Here is a 27,691-nt window from a genome sequence, read left to right on the forward strand (position 1 = left end):
ACAGTTTCATGTGTGACCCAAATGACAGGTTGAACTCTGGCCACCCAAAGCAAAAAGATAACTTTTAGGCCCTTGCTCCCCATTTTGCTCATTCTCAAACACTGAGTCTAAGCCATTCCCCCAGATTTCGTTTCTTACACCCAGCCAATGAGGGTCATAGTCATTTACTGTCTCCAGCAGCTGCTGCCCATATGACGGGGCTGGAGCAGTCCCTGGGTATCTCCCTTCATGTTTTGCAGGTACCAAAGGAGGACTAGCATCACTTGCTGCAACCACAGGTGGGCTGTGCCTCATCTGCTTAAGCTCGAGCGTAGATTCCCCTTCACTGTAACTCAGAGTAGAACCCTTACCAAAGGGGGAAGTGTCTGGCTTCATATACAAACAGTTCTCATTGACCAGGCCTTGGTCAGCACTGAGGTAGTTTGAGACAGGCCTCCTATACATGTTCTCTTTAGCTGACAGATATTGGTAATCTTCTGTACATGGCTGGAGAACATCTGCATCTGCGTAGTAGTTTTCAGGGAAAGATTTCTTCAAGTAGGGATAGTCCTGCACTTGCGGGACAGGGAGCGAGAGCTGAGGAGCACTCCCTACGGCTCCCGCGCCGAACTGGACCCCTTTTCCCACATAATCCGTGCTGAAGTGAGACGGGGTCTGGGTGAAGCCTCCAAACGCGTTATCCAAGCTCCTGAAATGCGCATCGAGCCTCGAGTACTGCTGCCCCGCACAGGGCTGCCCAAAGTTCAGGCCGCCCCCCGGCAGCCCGGGCTGCAGACCGAGGAGGCCGGGGTCCGGCCCCAGCCCCAGGGTCCCTCGGCACCGCTGCTGGCAGCCGCCGTGGCTCCGCTCCTCCTTGCCGGACACGGGTTTGGGCTGGAGGGCGGCTTCGCCCTTCCTGCGGTTCAGCTGCCGGGCCCTCCTGTTCTGGAACCAGACCTGTGAAGGTGAGCAGGCGTTAACCCGGCCTCCTGCCGCTGCCAGGAGCGCTCTGCCGAAACACGCGGCGAAAGGCGCTGCCACCGGGGGACAGCCCGGGGACCCCGCGCCGCCCGGTTGCCTCCCCGCTGCCCAGCACGGGGGGCCGGGGCGGGCAGGGAGGGCGCCCTCCGGCTCTCCTACCTGGATCCTGGCCTCGGGGATATCGGTGAGGCCGGCGAGCTGCTCGCGCAGCGCGATGCCGGGGTACGGCTGCTTCTCGAAGGCGCGGACCAGCAGCTCCAGCTGCGCCTTGCTGAAGGACGTGCGCTTCCTCCGGCCGCCCTCCCGCGGGGCCTCGCCGGGCGGCGGCCCGGGCTGGGGGCTGGCGGGCTCCATGCGGGCCGAGCTCTGCGGGGCCCGGGCCGGCCGCCCGCCTTATGAGCCCTCCGCCCCGGCCCTCGGCGCCCCCCACCCGCCCGGGCCTGCCCCGGGGTGACTCAGAGCCGTCTCCCACACCTCCATTGTCATCCCATCACCAAAATACACACCGCGAGGGCTCGCCCCGACGCAGGAGCCAAAGCGTCTCCCGGCGAAGCCCCCGCCGCCGCCACACACCCACCCACTTTTTTTTTTTTTTTTTTTTTTTTTAAATTCAAGTGGAAGGGCAATAATTTCCTTTTTACTTCAGCTCGGCCTCCTGAAAAGGCTGCTTTTGCCCTCCGGCAGGGCTGGGCCTTTCCTGGAAACCTAGAGCTCCCCAGAGCGCTCAGGATGTCTCCCCAGCTAAGGAATATGGGTGCCCCACATCACCCCCTGTCCAAGGGGAAACCATCCCCTTTCCTTATTGTCGCCATCCCTGTTACAGGTCCCCGTCTTCCCCGTTTGGTTATACAGCTCCACTCCTCTTCCTGGCAGTGGGAAACTTCTCACTGACTCAACTGGGGCAAGCAAAATGCTGGTGGCTTTGCCAGATACCACACCAGAACCCACCACCAACACCAAAGCTCCCCCCGGCACTCTCTGCAGTGCTCTGTGGGGAGTGAAAGAAAAATTTCCCTCCCGTGTGCCTGCTGAAGAGCTCAGTATAACCAATGCCCTTCCTGGGGCTTCTCGTCCTCCTCCAGACAGCTTCACGCATCCAAGTCATGCACAGAACAAGCAAGCTCTGTGTTTCAGTCCAAGGTGAGGTCATGACCAAAGTACTAATGCAAATGAGGGGCCAGAAATATTTTTAGAGAGCCAAGTGTGACATAAGGGTTTACAGGGAGCAACAGTTGCAATGCCAAAAGGAATTAGATGTTAAAACAGGATTAGAACGGCAGCAAATCAATTAGTTAATGTAATAATTTGTCAAATGAGGCCATTAAAGGCTATCACTGAAGGAGTTCAAGAGCAACAGCACCATTACTTCATGTGTCTGTTGTCTCAACACGTCCCCAGTCATTTTCAGCCTTGGGACCTGCTCCAGCTTGCTGTGAAGCTTAAGGGTACAAGAACAAAATGTGAGCTATTACGTATTTGCATTCTGCAGGGACCACCGTGCCTGTGATCCAGGCAGCCACTTCTCAGCTGAGCTGGACAAGGATTTTAACGTGAGGCACACCACCACAGTCATTCACAACAACAAGGAATGCTCTGCCAGACAATGCCAGAGATGAAAATCTGCCTAGTCTGCTACTGACAATCCAACAAGTCTGCTACTCCAGAGGCTAAGTTCTTTTTTATCACCTCTGTCCATAAAGCAAGACGAATGCCCTCAGAAACAATAATACAATAATAACAACACAATAATTATATTGCAGTATTATATATTACAATAATACACATTTAAATATAAATGCTTATAAATGCAAAGAGTACTTTCTAGCAAAAGTGTATATGATGACAGTGACAATTTCAGAGGGATGACAGCAGTGTGTAGTCCAGGACATCTGGAAGAAACACCTTGAAACAATTTCTCACTACTCCTTCCCATATAATTCTCATAAGCCTGGACTGTCACAGCACGCATACATTCCACAAGGAATTGATTTCTCTCTCAGAGTTCCAGGATGGTTCAGAGACCTTCCTTTCCATGTAACAATACAATTTTTATATAGACAAGAATTTGCATGTGGGAAAAAGGGAAAACCAGGCAGCAAATGGTTTGGCAATTCTAGGTACTGCAAGGTATGCTGCTAACCCTGCAATTTTAGTTCACTTTTAATATTCAGATATGCATGTAGGGAGAGGCAGATTAAGGTTCAGACACAACAGGCAAATTTACAGAGCTTTACAACAGTTTTATGGACAATCTTCTCCACAGAAAACCCAGCTACTACTCCTTGTTCTGATCACGCAGGATGCAATTCTACTCACCTTTAAGCCCCCACATAGCTTAACACAGAGTCCTGCACATGCCAGCTCCAGTGTGTGCTTGACTAGAAAGTGCAACAACTCACAGAGCTACTCCATCCAAAAACTGATCATTTTTTTGGCCAGGTTAGTTCTTGGCTAGCTTAATTCAGACACCAAAAAGGGAGGGGGATGCACAGGTGCAGAGAGAAAATTAGAACTGGGGAGCTCTGCTTTAAACTGGCCCAGGGAAGCATGGAATTGCATATGACCCTTCCATCTCTCCGCATTTCATCTCTCCGTGGGGTGCATAATGGATCGGATCAGGGAATGGTACTGGATCATTTGCCAGGTACAAAGAGAGCTAACTCATAGTCTGGCCACAGTGAAAATGATGCCACGGAGAAGGCAAAAAAAAAAAAAAAAAAAAAAAAGTCATTTTCCCTTTCTGGCTTTCCAATTTTTCTGGCAGAAAAGGTCTGAAAGTGTCACCTCATAAGGATAAGTACAACACAAAGCCGACCCTGCAGGCAGCCTGCAACATTGCTCTGGAAAGGAGCGGTGATCCCCCCCAGCACACACACGCACCCCTTACAGAGAGACAGCAGAGAAGAGATAAGGAGGAGTCAGCAGAGGAGAACCGCTGGGGCTTGCAGCGACTTGCACTACTTGCTAACAGCGAGTGTCCATCGCTGCTAGCTAGGTCAAACAGAGCGGGCTTTTGTTAACATCCCCTGGCTATGGAGAGAGCAGTTCACGCTTCCCGGAGTTATTGTTCCAGGCGCTCTGCCAGGCAGCCTCTTTACACCCTTCATTTACAGAGATTTTCTTTGCAATGCTAATTGATAGAGACTTAGATTGTGAGTTTGTTTTTAAGCGAGATTCCAGGAAACAAGATGGCAATCTTTGCCTCCGCCTCCTCTTCCCCCTCTTCTGCTCTGGCACACGGACTTGGCCTAAGAGCTAATTTCTGCTAGTGACAATTTGGCCATGCTCTGAGCCAGGCACCGACCAGCCCTTGCTGACCATGTTCCCGTGGCTGCTGCATGTGTCATAACCAAAACAACTGTCTGTGAGCCTCCCCATCTCTTCTCTAAACCATATCAAGGGGAAATGCTTTTTTTTTTTTTTTTTTTTTTTTCCCTCTTGTATTTTTTATTCATTTCACAAAGGACTGTAAAATAAATGCCAACAGCAGTGAAAAACGGGGAATGGAAGAAACGTGGAGTAAGATGCAGGAATACAGATGCAGTATGCTTAAAAACTGTATTTCTTCAGATGATACTCGGATTACAGGTTGTCTTCAGGCTCCCACCAATGCCCACACAACTTTGCTGCAGATTTCAGTAGGGTCTAAACGTGGAAACCCACCATGTCCTCTGCCAATGCCCCTTTATGTCAGAGTTATACCATAACTGCATCTACAGACGAATTAAAATCACACATGGAATGTCCCGAAAATATTGCTCAAAAAACAAAAAACAAAAACAAACAAACAAACAAACAAACAAAAAACTATGTAATAGACATCTAGGAGAGGCAACGAAATGATTAGCACTAGCCACAGTGGTCTTTAAAATGGCTCTGAAAAAGGTTTGCATCTATCCTAGCGCAGATCGGGGAACCAGGAGCTCCTCTCCTTTCTCCCTCCCGAGCAGCCCTGGTGTGAGGAGATGCGAAGGAGGCCCCAGAATCGTGCAAGCACAAACGCGATGCCCAAGTACCGAGTGCAGCATGGGCCCAGCCGCCAGGCGCCTGCCTGGGGAGTCTTTGGACAAGCACAGACCCCTACAAATCCCTACATCAAACATTTTCCAGGGCAGTACCATGCTATTGATATTTAAGAAGAACTTTCATCCTGAAGGAGGCAAGATCAATTTCACTAGTTGGTCTTCAGACATTAACACCTCATAAAAAGGATGTTCATGCCTCACTTATCTAGAGTGCATCTTTAATTATCTCCTGGTACACATTTTGCAGCCCATTACTTACCAGTCAACACTGCTTTAATTATGGGCTTGGCAGTAAAAGACAGCCCTTACATCACTGAAATAAAAACGCTACAAAGCAACCCTGGAGAATAGCAGAGATTTCATGTTCAAATGTAAAACTGTGGAATTCAGCAGCAACACGTGGATCCTCTTCCACAAACATGTCCCCCCATATGCAGTCCTGTCATAGCCAAATGTGCCCAGGAGCCCTCCAAAGACCACGAGCAGCCAAACGATGCTTGCGCTCTCACCTGCTCTGCAGGGCAAGGAGCGCTTACAGGGCACGTCTTGTTCTGAAGGCAATTCAGTAATTCTGAAAGTGCCATGCCAGACACACACACGTCCGTGACGTGTTTAGGCAAGCCGGATGGAGACACATCTTGCACCTTGAGCAAAGAGAGGTGAAATTTAGGATAATCCTTCCTTTGCAAGAGCACTCATTGCCCAGTTCAGCACCAGCTGAGAGAGAGCTGTCACCAGATCACTGAGCCTTTCCCTACAGCAAACACGTTTCTTGTGACAGAGCGTTGTTCTGACCTCTCCTCCTGCCTGAAATGAATGTCGTTTCCAACAGCTATAGTGAAGGAAAACACTATTGCTGAGAACACGAACTGTTAAGGCAAAGCAGTCTTGGTCTGCTGCAGTACCCATTAAAATTGACAGATTTCAAGGTGAAAAAAAGCATTAGGCCAGCTTCATGGAACTTGTGAATAATCTTAGACTTCGGTTTTTCTTACATATAACCCTTAGAAGTTCATAGTGTGGATTGTAGTTACCTGAAATCTGGGGTAGCCACTCAAAAAGGGCCATACTCACTAAGACCAGACGTATGTCTAACCTGACACTTAAGTCTTCTGAAACAGCCAAAAAAAGGGTTCCTGTCTAGGGATCGGGGGTACATACAACCAGGTCAGCCAGCTACGTAACAGCACGTTTACCTAGTACTCGCTGTCATTCGCGACTCAGGGACTTCCTAAAATGGATTAGTTTCTAAGTAAACAGAAAACACAATGTGCTTCTATTTTGTGAATTGGAACAGTTTTTTTTTTTTTTTTTTTTTTTTTTTTTTGAATCTATGTAAAATTTTAACATCCTCTCACTAAGACTTCCACAGCTTATCTACGTTATCTATGAAATAACATTTCTATTTGTTCTCGATGTGTTGCCTGCTTGAATAATTTGGTGCTTGCTGCCTCCCACACAAGAATTTGGAAAGCCCCATGCTACTTCCAGTGGCTCATGCTGCCTGCTATTTCATCAAACCCCATCACTTACTCCCTTCATAGCAACCTCATTTCCAGACTGAAGAGCCCCACTCACTGCAGCTGATCCACGGTTATTCACCCTATGCCCCATGCCTTTGGTCATTCACGTTCCCCTTTGAGAACTTGTTCCAGTGCTACTGTATTTTTCCTGAGACAGGAAGACTAAAATGTCTTCCAACATTTAAGATGTAAATAATCACGGTGTTTCAAGTTTTATGTTTTCAATGATATTTTCTTCACCACTTTCCTAACAACTCCTAAAATTATTTTATTTTATTTTTTTTTGTCCATCACTGAGCTGGCATCCTCACAGAACCACTTACCAAACTCCAAGATCACATTTCTGAGTTGTACTGATCATCTGTAGCCTGAACCTCAAAATGGGTCCTTAGTCGTACTGTCATTATGCTCCCTGCTGTTCCCTACTGTTGAGTTCTTGAGTCTTGTGACAATCTTGAAAGAAGTCGTCACTTCTTTCAAAGAGAAGACTGCCATAACTTTTAAAGGAAAAACAAACAAACAACAACAAAAAAAAACCGAACAGGTGAAATTGCAGACTTCATGCCCTACATTAAATGGTAGTTCAGTGGTGCCTAACACCGTTAATTTTTCTTGTGAACCAAACGATGGAAGAAAAACCCCAGGAGATGTATGTAGGATTTGCTGGGAAGGCACTGAATAGTGCTCCCATTCCCACGAAATGCGGTGTCTTCTCCTTTGGTGAAGGGAAATCTCTTCTGCGGGCCAGGCCCACCTCAAACAGCCATGCAGGACAGTGATTTGCAGTTTGGACAGGCAAAGCCTGAGCCTGCACAGAGTTAGGATGACCACAGGGAAGGGCAAATCAGCAGAGCCACGCAGGAATGGGCTGCTGGATTGCCACGTGTACAAAGCCCAGTGCATAGATCATAATTCTCATACTCCTTTAAACTCTGATAGAAAAGCTGTGCAGTGACGTGTGCAGTTGCAAATGCATTCACTCAAATCTTGCTTCAAGAAACATCAGAAAATTCTGTTCAAAATATCCTCCCAAAATCCGGACTTGGAGCACCCCCAAGTGCAGTTTGGTCTGGCAGGCCCTCACGTGCCCAAACCCCTGAGATAAGCACCGTTTTGTTTAAGTGCAGCAGTATTTTAAGACCAATAGGGTCATGTTCACAGTCTGCATTCCCTTATTGTAATCCCATCCCTCATACTCCCTACCGTCTCCTTCCCCGTCTCCCTCCCCTTTGTGAGGGCTCTGCCAGCCTCCTGTCTGCAGATGCCCTAGGACTGAGCAGCGCCAGAACCACTTGGGGACTCTTAGCACCTTGGAGGGTCAGACCTCTGAACTGCAGATGTTTAGGACTGGGACTACATCTTTTGTGCGTGTTTGTGTGTGTGTGTTGGCGCAATACAAGCACACCCATGTGATACTACAGAAATACTACAAACCATCATAGTCTGCCAAGCTTGATTACAGTAACTAGTCACCTAAAGACGAGTGAATGTGGCCTCAAGGCTAGTCTGCTGGGACTGGAGACAAGTTGTCTGCAGTCCTCTCCTCCCTGTTCAAAGACCTATTGGTCTAAGCTCCCTTGTCAGTCCTGCTCCTCATCTCCCAAGTAGTATCCCCGCCCATGTGCTTGCACTGAGGTGCGCTTCCCACCCATCTGCTACTGACTCTGTTTCTTTGCCAGATCTGTGCTGGCTTTTTTGTACTGCAGCCAGTTTTCCCTCACAATATTGCTATTTCAGACCCATAGGGGGAGAGAAAGAAAAAAAAATAATAAAAAAATATACCCAGAGCTAGAAAACTGTGTCTATTGACAAGACATTTTCGTTAACTGAGAAATACATTAAAAATGCATTAGCTGGTCCCAATAGACCCTCAAGAGTAGAGCACTAATTGGAAACCTTCCCTTTTCCCAACACTGTGTGCCTGTGCTTACTACCATGCACGTGAAGAACTTGGCAACCTAAGGCTGTGGCTTTCAAAGCAGAAAGCAGAAATAAAAAGTTAGGAATTCTCTCTGAAAGAAACCAGAAACAATACCAGATACCAAATACTACGTATTAAAAGACTCAAACACTGTCATCAAGCAGTTAAGGGACAGAACAAGGCATCCAAATGCTGACGGCTTGTTGGAGATTTGCTCCTTCAGCCTGTTTTAACCACTCAGAGCATAACGCTGCCCAATGCTGGTATGCAGTCATGGCCCCCTTATCTCCATGTAACATAGTTTTAGAATAGTTTCAACTACTCAGGTTTTTCCAACATAACCAATATGAGCAAAGTTGTCTGGTCATGTTTAATTTGTCCCGGTAAGGTAGGCTCAGTATTATTAAGCAGTCTCCCCAAATGGCATAAAATATCTTTTTGTTCATATACCTTCTAAAAACCCTACTAAATACCCATTGCATAAATCCAACCTAAAAGAAACCCATCAAACACTTGTAGCACAAATCTGAACTGTATAAGCTGAGATTTCAAATGGATGTCACTTGTTAGTATTTCACTTTTTAAAGCTATGTCACACATGAAAGAAATCCATCAGAGATGCATGCATATCTTAGTAGGACTAAAGTTACTGACTTCCAACAGATAGCAGTAAAACCAACTACAGATCTGTAAAATGCATGCCTGCAATAAAAACTGAAGCTCTGTTTGCAACCTGGACTTCAAACTGGTGAGTTTTTGCTATTTAGAAGAGCTTATTAATGCTGCAGTGTTGGCTGCAGCACATTACAATATAGAGGCCTGTTCCTTTTTAATAACAAAAAGCACAGTGTTAGGATAGGCACACAGAACTTGACATAAATTGATCTCTAAAATGCACAAACTGAGTCTATAGTAAAATCCATGAGAAATTACTACCTTTATAGTTTAAAGGTAATACTTAGTTCTTAATTTTTGCAAAGACTAAAGGTGTAGCTGGGGCCTTTATAGCTGGCAATTTCCAAGACTTCCATTATGCTCCCAATTATATTCACAACATGATAGAAGAGAACTAGTTTTATCAAGCACCCATGGAATCCATTTACCTATGAGAGTGATAGATCAAAGAGATGTGTGAAGGTTTATTTACTTCCAAGTCATAATTATTGTACCCCACTGCTTCCTCTTATGTACTTCTCATCACTCCTTGAAGTACATGAATCTGCTAAAAGTCTTGACCATTAGCTGAAAACTGTAAGGCTTTAAAGACCATATACTTCCTTAGCTTATCCAATTTCAAATCTCAAAGAGAAAATGAAATATTTTTCAACTTAAATTTAATTAATTTTCCATTTAAAATTAAAAATGACAGAGGAGTGAAGGTGTATGTTATCTAGTTAAATTAGCAATCAGACATTTCTAGCAGTCAATTCTTTACAGCATTGTGTCATTTAACTCTGATTTAAAAATATTTTATTGATAATTCCATTTCCTTAAGTATCTTTCACTGGCTGTATCTCATCTCTTTTAAACCAGCCACAAATCCAGTTTAAAGTTGGCTGCAGTTCGTTCCCAAGTAATTTCCTAAAAAGATCCCAATCCCTTAATCATTTTTTATCCAAAAAGTTGCTGTTTACACAGCCACATCACTGACTCCAGTAGGATGACTCACGCAATAAAGGTTAGTCTGGATTAGAGTAACCACCACCACCTTTTTTTTCTCTCTCTCTTTTTTTTTTTTTTTTTTTTTTTTTTTTTTTTTTTTTTAAGAATTTTAAAAGCCACAGAAGAGCTAACATGTCTCTATCTAGTCTCCGGCATCTACCAAGAACAAAAAACAAAAGAGGCAGACTACCTGGCAAATACCCTTTGTACTTCCCGATGAAAGTGAGATAAGTCAATATCTCTAAGTTAGAGATAGCAAATGTTTCTAAACTGAAGGGGGAATGAGTTTTCTACAGTATTAGGTACAACAAGAACTTTATTATATGAAAATCTACTAGAGTGATATAGTGCTGTAAACAATGTATGGAACGAGACAGGTATGTTTCAGGGATTACAATGCAGTGGTCCATTTTATTGTTTTCAGCAGGACTAACCTGTCTCAGTTTACATTCACCTTTTTCTTCCTTTTATTTATTATTATTATTATTATTACTTTTTTTTTACTTTTTTATTTTTTTTTTTTTATTTCTTTTAAACTAGCATATTTGTCTTTGAGATCTCCGGGAGGATCATACAGCCACCATCTTCATGTTAGGGCACTGTTAGTTGCCATACCTGTTGATCTCATAGCGAACATCTGTTGTGGTCTTAGATTCTTCAAGAATACTTGTGGCTTTAATTACCAGCCTGAGCCTGTATCTAAATCAAGTGTGGCAAGTGAAAGAAACACGTTTCTTTGCAAATATGAGGGGGTACACGTTTCTTTCTAGCTTGTTTTTTTTTTTTTTTTAGGATTATGCTTTCCTTCACTTTTCTGTGGCTTTGGCTAGTACAAAACCAGACTCAATGCACAATCTGTGTAGCCTGGAGCAGGGTAAAACCAGATTAGCTCATCCTCAAATGCCTATGGAGCCCTGTCACTGTGATGGCAGCCATACTGATTGTTAGCCACCAACATCCCTACGTCCCCTAGCACAGGAAAGGCCTTAGAAAGAACATGAAGTTGTCTGAATCCTGTCACACAGAGATATGTATTTCAAACTATATAAATCTAAATGCGGCCTGGCCAGAACTGACTGTGCTGTCTGCTGGTGCTAGGCCTTGGTGACATTTTGGTGTGTAGTGTGTTGTGGGGAGCTGCCAGGCCTTAATTCAGTCACTTTGTGACACTGATCAGAAAAATGAACACTAAAACTGTAGAATTCTCACAAGTTAAGGCTGGGGAAGTAAAGCATGAAGAAATAGTCTTATTTCCTATAACCTTGACGAAGTAAATTCATCAAGCCCAGCCTATCGTCGCCCAGCATTTTTCAATACTTCACACAGTACTGGTTGGCAACTGTAATTTCCAATTCAGATTACACTTGCGAATAAATATAATTACCGACAAATCTTCTGGTGTCGAAACCACAAAGGAGCCTAGGCATTAAGGCATAGATCCAGGCACTTTGCCGAAACATGATCAAGCTTTACAGCTAGACTCTGAGAAAAGACTTCCCCAGTGCCAGCCGCCAGCCTAACAGCACCTAAGAAACAGCGAGAAGGACTGACAGGGGGCAGCGGGACCTCTGTGCTTGGACACCTCGGTAACCAAACGCCCTCAGAAGGGCCGAGCCCTTCAGGGAGGAGCAGCGGCCGCCCTCCCGCTGCCCCGGGGATCGCCGCTGGGAGGCGCTCGCTGCTCGGGCCCGGGCTGAGGCGCGCCCCGGCCGCCATTACGTGCGGGGGGCCGGGCGCGGTGGTGGCCCCGCCCGTCCGGTGCCGCCCCCCCCGAGCAGCGCCTTAGCGGCGGCGGCGGCCCACGGCCGGGAGCAAGGCGACGGGATGGCGGCGGGGACGGGCGCGGAGCGGCTGCAGGATGGCAGCTGCCACTTCCAGCGCTCCCGGCTGCTCTGGATGATCGCCATCGCCTGCGGCATGATCCTTCTGGGCGTAAGGCGGGCGCCGCGTCGAGGGAGCGGGGCGGGCCGAGGGGGGGCACGGAGGCTGCTGCCAACGTGCAAGGGGCAGTTTCAGCGAGCTAACCTTTTTTTTTTTTTTTTTTTTCCAAGTGGGTAACGCTTGGACCCTCAACCATACCTTATAGCTATTTGGGACCGTTTGGCACCTTCCTTCGCCATATCGCAGAGCACTACCACACGTGGGTGTGCTACGCGTAAGTTACATCTGGCTCTGATTTATCGCACCTCGCTTGTTGTCTCGGACTTCCCTGTTTAGGCTGCGCTAAGGAGCTTTGCTGTGACCCGGCTGTTAATTACATGTAAAGAGGTCTGCCTGCGAGCTCATTACAGCTCGGGAGGGGGGTGCTAGGCATGTGGAAGACCAGAGAGGCTAAGACCTGGCTGAAAGCTTAAACGATCGGCTTGCAGCCTGGCATCGGTGTTGTTACAGTGAAAAGGGAAAGGAGGAGGATAGAGCTCCTGGGTACGTTACTAACTTATCCTGTCCATTGAGAAACAGTCTGCTGAAGCCACTGTGTAGTGCTTAGCTTTGCTGGGTTACAAAACACGTTTTGTTACCTTATTCAACAAGAGCTGGAATACACTTCCCTGTAGCCAGGTCTCTCATGTAAAGGGAATCCTCAGACTGTCTCACTTATTTTACCATGCATCATGTAGATGATAGCCTTCATCATTGCTTTCACATAGGTATTGAACTGATCCAAACTGCATATCCTGCATAGCTTTTCAAAAAAGCTTCTATACAAAACGCTACTGATGAAGTTTGATTGCCACGTTATGTGTTCTGTTAACTTTCTCAGTGGACTTCAGGCAGTTTTAAGACAATACTTTTCCTCCTAAGATAATAAACACATCACTTTCTAGCTTAAAATGTAGAGTCAATTCTGTGTCCAGTTTGATATTCCTTGCATAATGCATTTTGGATGTGTTAGTCTTCCACCTAATTTTCAACAAAATAAAACATGTTTTCTTTTTTATCAGGTTCTATGTATCCTGGCTGATTCACCTAGTAGAAGCCCTGTATGGTGTTAAGTTATGCCAGTAAGTTGGTCCCCTCCCTCACCTTAAATGCTCTGGAAAGGATTTCTGATACAAGTGACATAAGTTACAGACTGATTTTGGTGGTGATAAGCAACAATATTGTTTCTGAGGATGCTGATAAAATTCTTGCTGCAGTGATAGCTTGCTGTCCTCCATAAGAGGTTACTGCTGTACTGGGTAGCAAAAAGGGGGGGTTGGCAACTTAGAGAACTGGCAGCAGCAAAGTCTGCCAAAGCTTGTCTGCCTGCCTCTGAACTCACTGTTCTTTGTATTTATTTATTTTGAGAATCATTCTTTATATAATGGGCAAGCATAGTTTCTTATTCTTCATTATTAGGTCAGATCCTGGGTAACATAGCACTTCAGAAAGCAGTGGGTAAAAATAAATAGATGTCTAAATTCAGTCAGATGTTAACAAAGTTTTGAGACTGTTAATTAGCGGCTTAAATAAATTCTATCTGTATTGTGAAAATACAATTGGATACTTCTATTTGGGACTACGCAAGATCTGATTATATATGCAAGTGGAGGAAAACATTGACCAATCATACTCAAAAAGTAATGCCAACTAAGTCTTAGATTAGGAGAACAAATTGTTTGGAAATGGCATGCAGTCCACACATATCATCCTTGTATTCATTTGACTTAAGTTTGTAGTAATTCAGAAGAATACCGTTGCTACTTCTCATGCTAATATTTCTTTTTGATTTTTGTGTCTCTACATAGTAGCTGGCAAGTCAGTTTGCTGTTGTGAACACTAGATGTTTTTCTACTTGATTTAATTAATGCCCTGTTTGTCACAAGCTTCTCGGGTAACATCTCATGGAATCAGAGGGATTTTATTCTGTTGAAGCTATCTGAGGTGGTTCTCAAGGCATAAAACATTCAATGAAATAGGAGTTGTTAATCAACTCTTTACCAAACTCCAAACTTAAGTTCTATAGCTTTATGTCAAAACTTCAACTCTGATTCTACAGATGTATTTCAGATATACGGGCTTAAGGTGATTTTAAACCTGAGGACGCTTCATTACCATTGACCATACCAAATGGGTCTATTGTAATCAAGTTAAGTAATGAAGTTTTTGCAGAGCAGTGTTAAAGACCATAAGAAAAAGAACATGAGTTTACCTGCACATTGACTTGGATTACTAGCTAGTCACAAACACTATATACTTCTTACTGATGTAAAACATGGTGATGTCTGCTTATGAACATCGCAAAGGAGGCATGAGGAAGAACTAGAAAGCAGGTAGGTATACACTTGTTAATCAGTAGTGGCACTTCCATTTGGCTTCTGGCCTGTATTTTTGCATATGATCTTTTCAAGTAAGCTTGCCTTATAGAAGCAGGTACAATTGTTAAGACCTAGTTTTTAAATTTCTGTACTCATTTGAAAACACTGCAGCTGGGATTATAAACAGTTTTTCCACAGCTGGTAAGAAAACTTAAGAATGAATAGTAAGAAATGTTGTGTTAATCAACACTTCATACACATTAATTTGGTCTGTGTAGACACAATTAACAACTGAACTGGTCTAGAAAAGATCAGTAGAGGGAGCTCCCTTCTAAAATTAATGTGTACACTTAGGCTCAACAATTCTTCACTGGAAATGTGAAACCAGTTGTTCTGTTGACTATCATGTTTATCCTTCTATTCTCTGTAAATCCAGGAATATTTCCCAACAACGGTAGGGTGTGGGGATAGAGTGTCACATTGTTGGTTGAGAAGGACAGTTGTCTTCAAGACAGTCAACGTGATCAAATTTTTAAGGGATAAGAAGCATGACTATATTGCTAGACTGAGATAGCGTGACTGTTGCTTCAAACTCTTAATGCATTTACTTGAGTATAAGTCATCTTACAGACATTCTTTATAGCATCACTCAACCTCTTTGTGTAACATACGGAAAAAAAAATCAGGTGCTATTTAAATGACAAGTCAGGTCTCTTGATCTTTCTGTACCTTTTTCTAGCAACAAATTCAGGCAACAGTGATCTGCCATCCTGCATGGCGTAGTGATACCTAAACAATTGTCAGGCCAATTCGTCCTGGTAGTACCCAGACTATCGTCACCAAGAAGGTATATATGGATTTGTGTAAAGAGCAAAGGTAGATTAGTATTAGGCGTGTCTATTTTCTTGATTCTTTGAAGTTTGTAAACTTGTCATACAGAACAAGTCATTTCACATAGCATAGACAGAAATTGGAGATAGTGTATTACTGAGGAAATTTTAGGCATGATATCTATAAAAACATTTGTTCTGTAGACAGCTTAAAATCCACTGCAATCTGAAGTACTAGCGTGTTCAGTTAGTAGTCTTTCAAAAATTTGCTCTCAGTAGTGACAGTAATCTAAGATCAAATGTTCTAATCAATTCTGGCATACCAATATCTGACCTTAGTAAGTAATAAAATGTAGCCTGCAAGATTAAGCTTTTTGATACATTTTATGGTTTTGTTAATGTTACAGATCTAAAGGCATCACTGACCCAGCAGTTCAGTTTCATTGGTTCGTTCAGACACTTCTATTCGGCTACGCTTCTTTTGGTCTTCTGGTGTCTTACAAACCCACAGCCAAGAAGCACTTCTAGAAGACTGTGAAAGACATCTCCTTCGACATTCTTTATCCTCATTTTTCAGAAAATAACCTGTAATTAGCTAACTTATGTTCCTGCTATGTGATGCGATGCCCTTCTACCAAAGTAACTCTCCTCTTACTTAAGAAGAAATCTACATGATATTTCATAGGGCCCTGTGGATATTTCAGCAGAAGTTCAGCCCTTCAGTCATGGCACTTCCAAAGTTTAATCCACTTTATTGTGCAAGAAGCCAAAGGTTGCTCCTTTGCAATGTTTGGCATTGATTGCATACTCTGATCATCATTGATAAGAAAAATCCCTGACAGCTGGTAGCAGTGATTGATGAACAACCTTTTCATGGAGAGCAAGTTTCTTCTACAAGAGGAACAGGTATTTGCAGCCACAAGGCAACTAGCACCTATTTTGTGGTAGGATTTAAGTTTTCCTCCATTTACTCCACAGGACCTTTTACTAGCTTTTTCTTTTTTGTTAGATCTTGGTCTCTGTACTTTGTTCACTTAACTTACTTTGTTCCACAAAGGACAGACCACTTCATTGCTGCAGGCACATTAAAAATACCAAGTCTCAATTCAGGTTGAGGTACAGTGATGAGCAGGGATACATGAAGCACTTTAACTTGGTTTAATACATGTGCCTTCAATTTCATGCAGCATGACCTCATCTTTTGAATTAAGATTTTAATCTTTGGGTTACTGTAGTATATAGAGTGTAGTCTCTCTAGTATACTCTATTCTCTCCATAGAGCATAAAAAGAATCCTGTAGCTTTTTTGGGAACTAATTTATTATCCAAGAAAAAGCACAAGCAATTAACATCTCAAAATCTAGCTGAAAATTTTCTAGATTGGTGAATGAAAAATATGCATACTGAGTAAACACCCACGACTGTTTACCTGATACTCATGCACTGAAATCTTGGTTGAGAGACCATCTTAAGCATCCCTCAGAGTACTTTCTGTATGGGTAGTGAGCCCTTTTATCGTATTGTCTGTTTTATACTTCTCGCTATTTTAACCAGAATTAGCCTGTCTTAACACTTTTAGAAGTAATTATTTATAATATTAACTATGATGTGAGGAGAAGTTTTACCACACAATCTGTGACACTGTAAGAAAAAAGAAAGATAAGAAGAGGTGGGTTTTACTCTAAAGAAAAGCAGTAACAAGTAAATATATACCATGTCCAGTACAAACAGACTACACTGTAAAACTTCTGATAGAGAAGTCTTATTAAGTACAGGTACATGAAGTTTTTGCTTTTCAGCTGCTACTAAGAGCATGGAGAACTGATGGGTTTAAAATTGCTGGTTTTCTTTCTTTCCCTTTTTTGGACAGTGGCCCACAGATAACATTAATAGTTTTGAGTAGAAAGTTCTGTTTAGTGGTTAGAAATTGACAGGAACGTCAAGAACCTGAGCTATGTTTGTTTTACCATACAACCTTTTCTCTTATTCTGTGATCCTTGAATAAAGTTTAAAAAATGTAAAGAGTTGTTTTTTTTTTAGCTTATGCTGGGAATAAATGTCTATACCAAATATATTTCACCTATCTAGGCATCATCTTTACACTAATAACAGTATTTATGCTTGCAGCACACAGCATTAGCTGGCTGTATGTTTTCCAAAGCAAATCCCACAGAAGCCCAGAATATCTGTTTGGATGAGGTATTGATACATTTTATCTCTGCCAAAAAAATCTCCCTGCTACTAAAACATGCAGAAGTATAACTAGTGGGTATATGAAGATGAATTCTAATTGAATGCTTAATGAGCTCTTAAGAATGGGAAGGCATAAAAGCTTTGGTTCAATATTATCATGATGATGCTCCTGTACAGAGGAGGAGGTATAACAGTAACATTGAGGCTAGTTAAGCAAAAAGTCTTGATCACTTCTCTGGTCCTTACCAAGTGATTTGTATGCTTGTTTCCCACTATTCACTTTCCATCACTAAGCTATTTTCCCCTCCCAGCACCAGTTGGCTGGGACACCACTCCTGATGCCAACCATCACAGCTTTCAGGTGGGTTCTGGAGGGCTATAGGTAAATCATAGCTTGGAGAATTTAGCAGCTGTCTGCTAGACTCAACTCAACTAGAAAGGCTTCCTTTTAAAGAGGCAATGGTAAAAGCTTTCTCAGTGCCACACAAGGAAGCAATAAGAGAAGAAAGTTAGTCAACTGATAACTGCCATTAGTTACAAGGTAGTATCAGGCTAAAACATTTCTATTAGTGAGACCATTGCATCAGCAGGTATTTTTGAAGACTCTCCATTTTTATTTATTAACTTGGCAGACTTCAGCAGCTCCTTGGAGGTTGTCAGGCATTGCTTTTCAGATTTTTTGGAAGTGTAACTACAGTGCATGTCTACTTTCATGCATTTTCTATTCTCTGCCCTTGCTTGGCAGGAGTTCACTTTTCCCACCTGTTAAGTTTTTTTTTTTTTTTTCATGCATGCATTTCCACCCAATGCTGCAAGAAGCAGCACTGCCTGACTTTTCATGTTTTTGAAACCCTTGAGATAACTAACTGAAAAAATTTGAGAAGTATGAGATAAACAGTACTGACTGTCTTTTAACGTAAAGTACCCATGAGGAAAAGAAGGAAACCCACAGAACAGAAAGATGCAATGTCATTTGGAGATCCCATTTCTGAACATTTGTTTATAGTGAACTTAACATCACAGCAAGGTAAACATAATACCTCACAAAATTATTTGCTAAGAAAAAGCCTGCAGAAGAACCAATCTAAGTCACCAACTCACTGAAGTTGTCAGACATTTACGGCTAGCAACAGGCTCTTTGGAAACAACACTGATTACGCCAGAGAGAAGCACTTCTCCAGGCTATCCTGATAAAATGTTACTCTTAATCATCTGGAGCAGTTCTTTTCACTGCAATCAAAATACCCTCTCTACAACAAAAGGGAAAAGCAACAGAAGCGTGTCCTTATGTTCTTACAGCAGCTCAAAATCTAGGCTGGATTTCAAACCATCTTCCATGTCTACATCTAACCCACCCAGCCTTCCAGAAGAAACTACACATTAGTACTTCACTCAAAGTTTTGAAAATGTTACTTCCCACCAAAAATGAAACCATATGAGACAGAAGGACTTTCACTGGTAAAGAACACTGCTAAATAATAAGGCAAGCCAGCAACAAAGCTAAGCTGACACTGTAAAAGATTTTCAGGATGCATATTTCTGCCAGTCAGCCAGCTGATAGTACCAAAGAGAAATAAATGCAGCTTAACCATACATTTCAAATTGAAACCATAAGAAAAAAAAAAAGCTATGAAAGCCCATGTGCAAAACTAGATATGCTTTATGCTAATAATATAAGGTAGATGTCAGGAAAATACAAGACAACAGTGCTCGTTATTGGCAGGCATTTACCTAAATAAGGTATTTATCTGACCTGCATGGTGTCTCCCATTTATTTACAAGAACTATTTCTAAAACCTTAAGGGTTTTTGCTTAGTTTTGCAAGGGAACAATGAAAAAACTCAGTCACAGTATGGTTTCTTTTCTTGGTTTGCCACTCTTCCATTCTGACCTAGATTTTTCTAAACACAATAGGAAACAACCAGGCCAACCTTTGGAAATCCCCAAAGTGTTGGTTCATTAAACATATTCAGTTTGCCTTGGGGCTGGACAGCTGATCTCCTGAATGGCAATGCACTCCAATTAAAGCAGGGCAAACGGCCATCTTGTAGTCTGCAGTAAGTTTGACCTCTATAGCAACAATGGCAGACTGTCAATACAATAGATTTTAGAGAAACAGGGAGCTAACAGGTGCTTCCCAGAACCCTGATATTAAGGCTTCCAGACAACTGACCTTCTCAAAGGAAAAAGTAACTAACGTAGTAATGTTTTCATGAACGAAATAATTCAAATTATATATTTCTTCTGTATTTATAGCTCGTGCTTTAATAATGAGAGGAGAACATCTGTTCACATTTTTTGATTACATAGCTGTTGTAAATGAGCGCTCATTACTGAAGCCATGAGCCTCACTTCACTACTTACTAGCATAAGCAGTTTAAAAAAAAACTTTCTTTTTTTTTTTTTTTTTTTTTTTTTTTTGCTTTTTGAATACAGGCTTGTACAGTTTTATCCACCTGCCTTCCAGCAAGTGATCTCCACATATAAAATAAAAAGATTTTTGTAGTGGTGCTTTATTATTATCATTATTAATGACTCTGCTCATTTGAGGACTTAATAAAGTCCTCAATGAACTTTTGGTGTATTGCCATACACCTATACATTTGGTTTATCTTGAAGTGTTTATTCAGACTGACGCCTGCATGAACAGGTCAAGAAGTTATCATGGTTTTGTAGTCCTGAACTGAAGAAAACAAGGAGACATTGAAGAAAGCAGTTTGTTTAAAGAAAAGGGGCGATAGGGAACCTCAGCATTTCCTTCACCATTGTTCTTCAGAGGAGAGGCAGTAGTAGAGCATCATCTCCATACTCTATGAGACCACACAGCCCTTACGAGACCTCTACAACGCTACATGCAATTGCAGTACCTGAATGACTGGAAACAAGGAAGGGAGAGGTATAAGGAACACAGCTGTATGTATTCCCAATGTACTCACTTCCAGACTTCACTTGAAGAAAAACATTTTAAGTGCCCCTTGAGAAAACAGACAGGGAGGCCAGCTTTCTGACTTCAGAAACCACAGAAGTTAAAGTTTCCTTCTTACGACCCTCTAGACTTCTTACCATAAGAAAACAAACATGAACAAACAATTCTCCTCTACAAGCTTCAGAGGCATGAGAGACTAAGAAGTCCACAGTTACAAAAAAACAAACAAACAAAAAAAAACCACCAAACAAATATGAGTACCTGTATTTAGAAGAACTTTCAGCCATCACCACCAGCACAGCTGAAACCCCTTACTGACACACCCTTCCTCTCCCTGAGGCAGGACAAGCCCCTCATATCCTTTCTGTGGATGCACTCAGGTGTGGTTGATTCAACCCTGCCCCTGAAGGACTTGCTAGGCTCTTCCTTTCTTTGGAGAGAGACACACACGCTACGGTCTTAGGGATCTTATGTGTGCTCAATACTGAATTACTTCAAACATTCATATTTTATAAGAAAGCTTTCCAACAACTTTTGCTGCAGCTTTATTTACCACCACCACCACCAACAAAAGCACATCAAAGCGATGAGAAATGCATCAGCTCAGGGAGGCATGAAATTCAGCAGGATTCCTCCTCCATTTGGATACAGCAACAAGTTAGGAACGCATGAAAGCAAAGGTTCGTAATAGAAGAAACTCTGTAAAGTTCAATATCCTACATGTGGCAGTCTGCTTATAGTTAAACACACAACAAAGAAGGTGACAGAAAAACAAAAGGCCATCAAATAAATGACCATCAATAATTAAAGGCCAAACCAAGAGTCTTACGGTTTCCTTTTCTGGCCACTAAACCACATGCCTATCTCTGGATCTAGCAACAGTTCGATACAGCATGTCAACTGCACTTACTGCATTGTGGCATGCGAAGGAAGAACATGTGCTTCCAAATCTTCCAAAAGTAGGCCAAACAGCAAGGTACTACCTGTATGGAGAGATGAACGGTACCTGATGCTATATAAACATGTACTGGCAGCGTTTTAGATGTTAATGCAGAACTAACAGGCCCTGGCTGAGAAATTAGGAGTCAGTGTGGGAAGAGAGACCTTCAGCAGAAGATATGCGTTGTTTGCATCAGTCCTTGGAAGAAATTGTGCTGAGACCCTGGCAAACCTTGCATTTACAGATGCTCCCAAAGTTAAGTGGCTTACCTCCAGCAGAATTAACTGGGTCAAAGCAGCCTCTTCCATCAGAGACATGAACATGTATTTTAGCTGGTGGAATCTGCTGCAATCTGCAATTGAAGGCCTGGTTTACCCAAGTTCACAATGTTCATGATGAGTATCTTTAAGATAGGATAGGATAAGGACTTAGTACACCCACACAGGCCCAGCCTAGGATACTTCTGTACCAGGCTGTACCCAGACACATTGCCCAGGAATACAGCTGGGTACAAGCAAGGCAGCATTTGCACCTGGCCCAGTACGTGAAGCAGAATTGCTTGCCAAGCCAGCAAGGAGCAATGCTTGTCCAACCACACTGGTGAGCAGCCTGTGAGGCTCCTGTGCCGCTCTACAGGGCAAGGGGGACAATCCTGGCCTGCTGGGTCACCTCCCTGGCAGCCCAGAGCTCATCCTGCATGAGAGCTGTGAATTTCACATCAATGTCAACAACAGAGAAAGGGAACAAATGAACTCTGAAATTTTAATGCAGGGTTGCGACCAGTACCATATGAGAGGATGATAAACCTTTCATTGCTGAGGCGGCATAATGTCATTTTTATTATTTTTAAAATAAATACAATGCTTAGATTTAAATTTTGCTGATATTTTTACATAATCTTTAGTTTGTTTTTTTTTTTTTTTTTTTTTTTTTTTTTTTCCAAGATACATAAGAACACTCTATAAAAATATTTCTTTAAATCAAACATTTTAAAATACATAAGTACATCTTCAAAATGCCACAATCCTATTATATTTCATAATGCAAAAAGTTTAGCAGCACAGATATTTCAGTATTCTTTCCAATCACATACATTCATTTAAATGCCTCTTCCCCCCAGAAGTATTTCGTCTTACCTTTAAAGCCATTGGACTTGCGTAAAAGCAGTACAGAATGGAGATCACTTCTGGTATCATTATTTTAACATATAAGGATTTTGCCACTGAAGAATATTTTACAGTTTATGTTTATACTTAATACAATATCAATAAAACCCAACTGCATATGTCATATGTGACATACTAAACAAATAATTTTCTTTTTTTTTTTTCCAAAACAAATGTTTGATCATATGGTGATCTTGACCACACTGATTTTTGGATGCTCAATCTATTACCTCTCTAATCCCTGTTACCTGAAGACCTGCTAAATGCAGTTACCTCTGATTAGAAATGAAATCCCTAATACTCTGAGCTTCTAGAAAAATAAAATCCAGGATAATGCATGATAATAAATCAAGAATTTAGAGGACAAAGGCTGCTGGCCACTACTGAGAACTTTGGTTATAAAGCCTGACTTTCTTTTCACGTAAATATCCAAGACATCCTCAACATTTCCTGAGAGGTTTGCCAAAAGAGATGAGAGGGTAATTACACCCTTATACATGTGTGTGTGTATGTGTGTGTGTGTGTGTATCTTACATCCCCAAATCTGCTCTTTGATGATGTGATTCATCACTTGTTTCAACAAGCAACAAGTACTCAATATGTGTTCCATCATCATGTATTTCTATACAAATTTCTTAAACTCATGTGACTGAAAAAAGGAGTTGTGTCTGACTGGCTGATTTACAGTACGTTCTGGTGACCAAGTCCTATACTTGTTGCTGTGGTTAGCAGGAAGGGAAAGAAAGTAACTGTTGGGGTATCGATATTTTTTTAGGTTCATTTGCAAACCAACATGATCCTTCAAAAAACATACCAAACCAGCGAACTTCTCTTATTTATCCACCATTTGTGAGAGTCTCTTCTCCACTCCTGCTCCTTTCTGAGCCACAATAAGAAAGAACAAGTAGCCTGTTACTTCTTAAAAAAAAATACCAGAGACAGCCAAGATGCTGCCCTCATCAATCTCACCTTGTAGGCACAAGTTAGGTTATAAATATAGGTGGTTATCTGTAAGTAATAGACATGATACAAGTAAGATATGCATAAGAATGGATATGAAGTTCATTCTTTGTAGTCCACGGGGACCCTCTGATTAGATTGCTCTAACTCTTTAGATGATGTTCTTCCCATCCGACAGATGGACTAGAATTGAGAGAGGATACAAAGAGCATTTGCCTGCCCCAGGGCCTTCAGTTTTCCACATGTGATTTTTTGTTTGTGCTCTAGAGACAGAAATTCCACATTGCAGGACTAGGAAAGGACACGTCCTAACAAGCACATGCTTCACTACAGGGGAGGACTGCAGAAGAAAACTCAATTTATCAGTTGTAATATGGCAACAAGGGAAGGTCATGATGGGCTTGTAGGATCTTTCTCCCTAAAAGCTATAGTAAAAGTTCATTTTCGCAGACACTGAAAAATAGTTCACTTGGCTCTGCACATGGGAACCAGGTGGATTTGATCCCACGCTGCCTGTGAGGACACTCTGAGCTTGCTGGATTTTGAGTTGAGCTCTGCTAAATATACAGTATCTATTTTATATACTTAGTTATCATCTTGATATTCTAGAGACAGGAGACTTCACATTAAAATACCTGCACCCAAAATTTGGGTCAAATCTGGTGCAATTTAAATGAATGGAATAGTTTATATTGCTGCTGTTGCAGACAACCTTTAATTGAATTTTGCCCATGTGGAAAAGCAACTGTTGAACACACATTTAGAGGTGGGCCTGAATTTCTCTTACATCTCTTGCCATCCCACAATGTTACCTTATTAGTAGGTCTCCATCTCTAGCGATGAAAATGGTATATAGGTCAATGTGTTCTTCCTTAATTGCATTAGCCGCTGGCCTAAGACTCGGGCTTCCTCTTCTCCCTGAGCCATCTTTGCTTAGTAACTTGTGATCTTTAAATATATTTCACTCTTGACATCGTACTTAATCTGTCAGGTGAGATGGATCGAGTTTGTTTTAGACAGACTAAGACGATCAGTGAAATTCCAATTAGAAAACTCAAAAGGGTGAGAGGCTCCTTTTTATAAGGGAATATAGCTGCTTCATGGGCTCATTGTTACATTGCATCTCCAAAAGCAGGAGCAAGAATTACATTTATATTCTGCACATGAAAACCTTTTATTTTTTTCTTCCTTTTTAATTGTTGCAACATTTTCCGGAACCTTACTTTATAAATAGGGTCATTTTTCCTTTGGGGAAAAAATACAGTATTAGCTTTTATCTGCTAAGGGTTTCTTTTAAATTACATTTTATTAGCATCATTTTTCCTCGTGATAGCAAAGTTCTTACGCAAATGCAACCATGTTCACCCGCACACATGTATATATCCCATGAAGCAGATTCAGCAAATGAAGAACTGCTTCTGGCCTGGAAATGAACAGTGACTATACTAGTAATATGGCAAAATCCAGCAGGAGCTGCATTAACTAGGAGCATCAAAATCAAAAGCCCTCTGAGGGGCCTACATTCAGATATAAAAAATATGCATTCTCTCTGTTTATTTACTGAATGCCATTGGATTCTACACACTAGTCAAAACCCAGTGAAACAGCTGATAATTCCAACACTGGCAGAGACTATGAAATTTCCCTTAGCTAAGCTAAAGCTTCAAGTTCAACTTTATTTCCAAGGATGTTTGCTACATTTTGAGCAGGAAATAAATATCCTGAAACTATTTGATAACTGCTCAGCCTTGAAAAATAATATTTGTTCTGAATGCCTCAAGATTAGTGCTCTGCAAAATGCTTGTCCAAGGACCTCAGCCCCTTCCCTTGTGCTTTGCTCATCACCGCTCTGTCCATGTGGCTGTTGGGTAGCGTTCCAGGAGTGCGTTCCTCAGCTGGGCTGTGTGCATTTTGTCTCTGGTCTCCACAGTGCAGGTAACCTGGGAAAAGAATTAGGAGCATTCCTGACGGCATGGCAGCATTCTCAGACAAAGGCATTTCCAGCTAAATCCTAAAGTGTGCTCGTAAAAGCATAAAGATCAGCTTGACATAAAAAACTCTGGACCTCACATTCCCTATCTATGTAGGATTAAAAAAAAAAAAAAAAAAAAAAAAAAAAAAGATATTATAGAAACTCTGTGGCTCCTCCAGTTCTTCTGCATGATCTTAAAAATCTCCCTGCTTTATTGTCTTCAAAGTTTGAAGAAGATAGGCTGACCCTCAGATAGCTCCTGGGCAAATACTTCTCTGCTGTTGGTCTCCCGGAGGCCTCCCTGAAGTCATCCATTAGCAGCTTCTCTTTTCCATTCCCTGGGGTAGGTATCTGGTGCTGCTGCCACCTCACCTCTCTCTGACTCTTGCCTCACCTCATTTCCACATTTCTCAGCAGCGTTTGCTCCAGAACCTCCATCCTTCAAGCTTTTATATTCTCCTCTTCTTCTCTCTCATGGACTCATCCCCCAATTCCTTACCATCTCTGCAGTATTCTGGCTGGTTTCCTCAATTCACACACCTTGTTACTGTTTTATTCCAAGATTTTTTTTGTTTGCTCATTGCATCACTTCTAGTTCTCTATTAGAGTTGTTCTTCTGCTACTTCAAACAACACCCAGGCAAACCTAAACTTGAGAGTTATTTTTAATCTTTGCTTGCCTTTACAATAGACAATCCTCTCACTCAGCCACTGAAGACAATAATGTCAACGTCATTTTTTCAATTCTTCTTTCATCCCTCTTTTACATGCTCACATCTCTACCCCAGCACCATAAAATCTGGGCTCTATCACAGGTGAGGCACCAATATGAAGGTAAAAAAGTTCACTTCAAAATTTTAGACTACTAAATTAAGTCACCTCTGACCCTGCTGCAATTATTACTGATGTTGAAAGTGCCACTTGGAAAAAAGACCTCACAGAAACATGGCAGTCTAGCAAGAAAAGGATCCAAGATAAGTCAGTGTGACAACAGAGAGTTTATCCTAACAGGCCAACCGACAGAGAACAGGAGAACTGGTCATGATAACTTCAAGGCAGAGTGCTAGAGACAGATGCCACGTGTAACATTCCTATCAGAACTATATCCTTCAGAGAAAGCAGAAAGGCAAAAATAAAATTGTCTCAACTCAAATCTGTTTATGGGGACATGTCTTAATAAGAACTTAGAGAATTCATAATTCCAGGAATAAGCTTAAAATAACAATAACCCTTTAGCAGAACTATTTAAAGAGAACATATAATACTACCACCAATAAACAGCCATGAGCTCAGTTAACTGTGAAACTAATTCTGAAACGCATCATGAAATAAGACATATTTCTGATCTGTTTCTGTAATTCTTTGCCTCTTTTTTCTGAACATGGTTCTAATCTTTTTTGTGATTCTTTGGAACAAGCTAGATGCAAATTTCTTTCTCCTCTGAAAAAGTGGGATTTTGTCTCAAGGAAAGGATAGTCATGGAGGACAGAATTAATAATGAGGGCAGAGGAGAGAACACAAACACTGGGAAAAGTATCCAAAGGATATCTTGGCACCAAAGCACCAAATACCATTAGTTACTCCATAGTTTGTATAAATTCCCTGAAGCTTTGCAGTCATATCTTCAAGAGCACATACTCATCTCTCACAGAGTCTGTAATTAAAAAAAAAGCAGCAAGCCCCCTCCCCCACGAGCAGTCCTGCCTGTTCTGTCCTCAGCAAATCAATTGTTGTTCGAGGAACCAGTCTGAACTTGCTAGGTTCAGCTTGAAATATTTGGCAGCAAACAAATGCTCTGCTCTGGGAGCAAACACAGGAACAAATTGGGATTTATAGTGCTAACTCTCCTCCTCTCTGTCCTTATTTTTTGCTAATGATTGAAGCCAGAAAGAATTGGAGAGATTAGAGCCAGAGTGCTTGCATTTTGGATAAATGTCTTTTTTTTTTTCTGTGCATGCACAGCATCCAACACGTGATAATGGCTAGTAATGTGCTGTAGCGTATTAGAAATGTAGTAATAACAACAACAAACTGCTCCAGAAATTTATCTGATCTTTTACACTTGTCTAGTAAGGGAAGGGAGAACGCTTGCTCACAGTAGGAGCAGAGATAATCACACTATGCTTTATGACAGCTAGAGATCTAAACAACGAGGCAGGCAAGAACATGGACTGTGGTAACTTGCTTTTTTGCACAGATTGTGCCAATTTGCGCTGCAGTTTCATCTTCACAGAACCCCTCTCTCCTCTTCATTTCACCTGGGAAGGATGATTTACATGGGTGTCTGACAGAGTAATCCTTATATTCATGGGTAGGTATAAAAGGAGTCCTTTATTTATCTAGGATAAACATTTACCTACGTGCTGCTAGCTACAGG

The 27,691-nt window shown here is 42.0% G+C and overlaps 1 protein-coding gene across 1 annotated transcript; it reads left to right on the plus strand.

The window, feature by feature from the left end:
- The first annotated feature begins 11,872 nt into the window (after positions 1–11,872).
- On the plus strand, positions 11,873–17,180 carry TMEM254 (transmembrane protein 254). Its single transcript, XM_032191601.1, has 4 exons — positions 11,873–12,023; positions 12,143–12,246; positions 13,034–13,093; positions 15,567–17,180. The coding sequence occupies exons 1-4, from the start codon at positions 11,916–11,918 to the stop codon at positions 15,685–15,687; spliced, it is 393 nt and encodes a 130-aa protein (XP_032047492.1). The 5' UTR covers positions 11,873–11,915; the 3' UTR covers positions 15,688–17,180.
- Positions 17,181–27,691: the final 10,511 nt, after the last annotated feature.

Source organism: Aythya fuligula, chromosome 7 (assembly GCF_009819795.1).
Source record: "Aythya fuligula isolate bAytFul2 chromosome 7, bAytFul2.pri, whole genome shotgun sequence".
NCBI lineage: Eukaryota > Metazoa > Chordata > Aves > Anseriformes > Anatidae > Aythya > Aythya fuligula.

Bases quoted from the DNA above. Each gene is read 5' to 3' on its own strand.
- TMEM254 (XM_032191601.1), top strand. From the start codon at position 11,916: ATGGCGGCGGGGACGGGCGCGGAGCGGCTGCAGGATGGCAGCTGCCAC. The intron at 12,024-12,142 runs GTAAGGCGGGCG...TTTTTTTCCAAG, and splicing joins GCGGCATGATCCTTCTGGGC to TGGGTAACGCTTGGACCCTC. The intron at 12,247-13,033 runs GTAAGTTACATC...CTTTTTTATCAG, and splicing joins CACACGTGGGTGTGCTACGC to GTTCTATGTATCCTGGCTGA.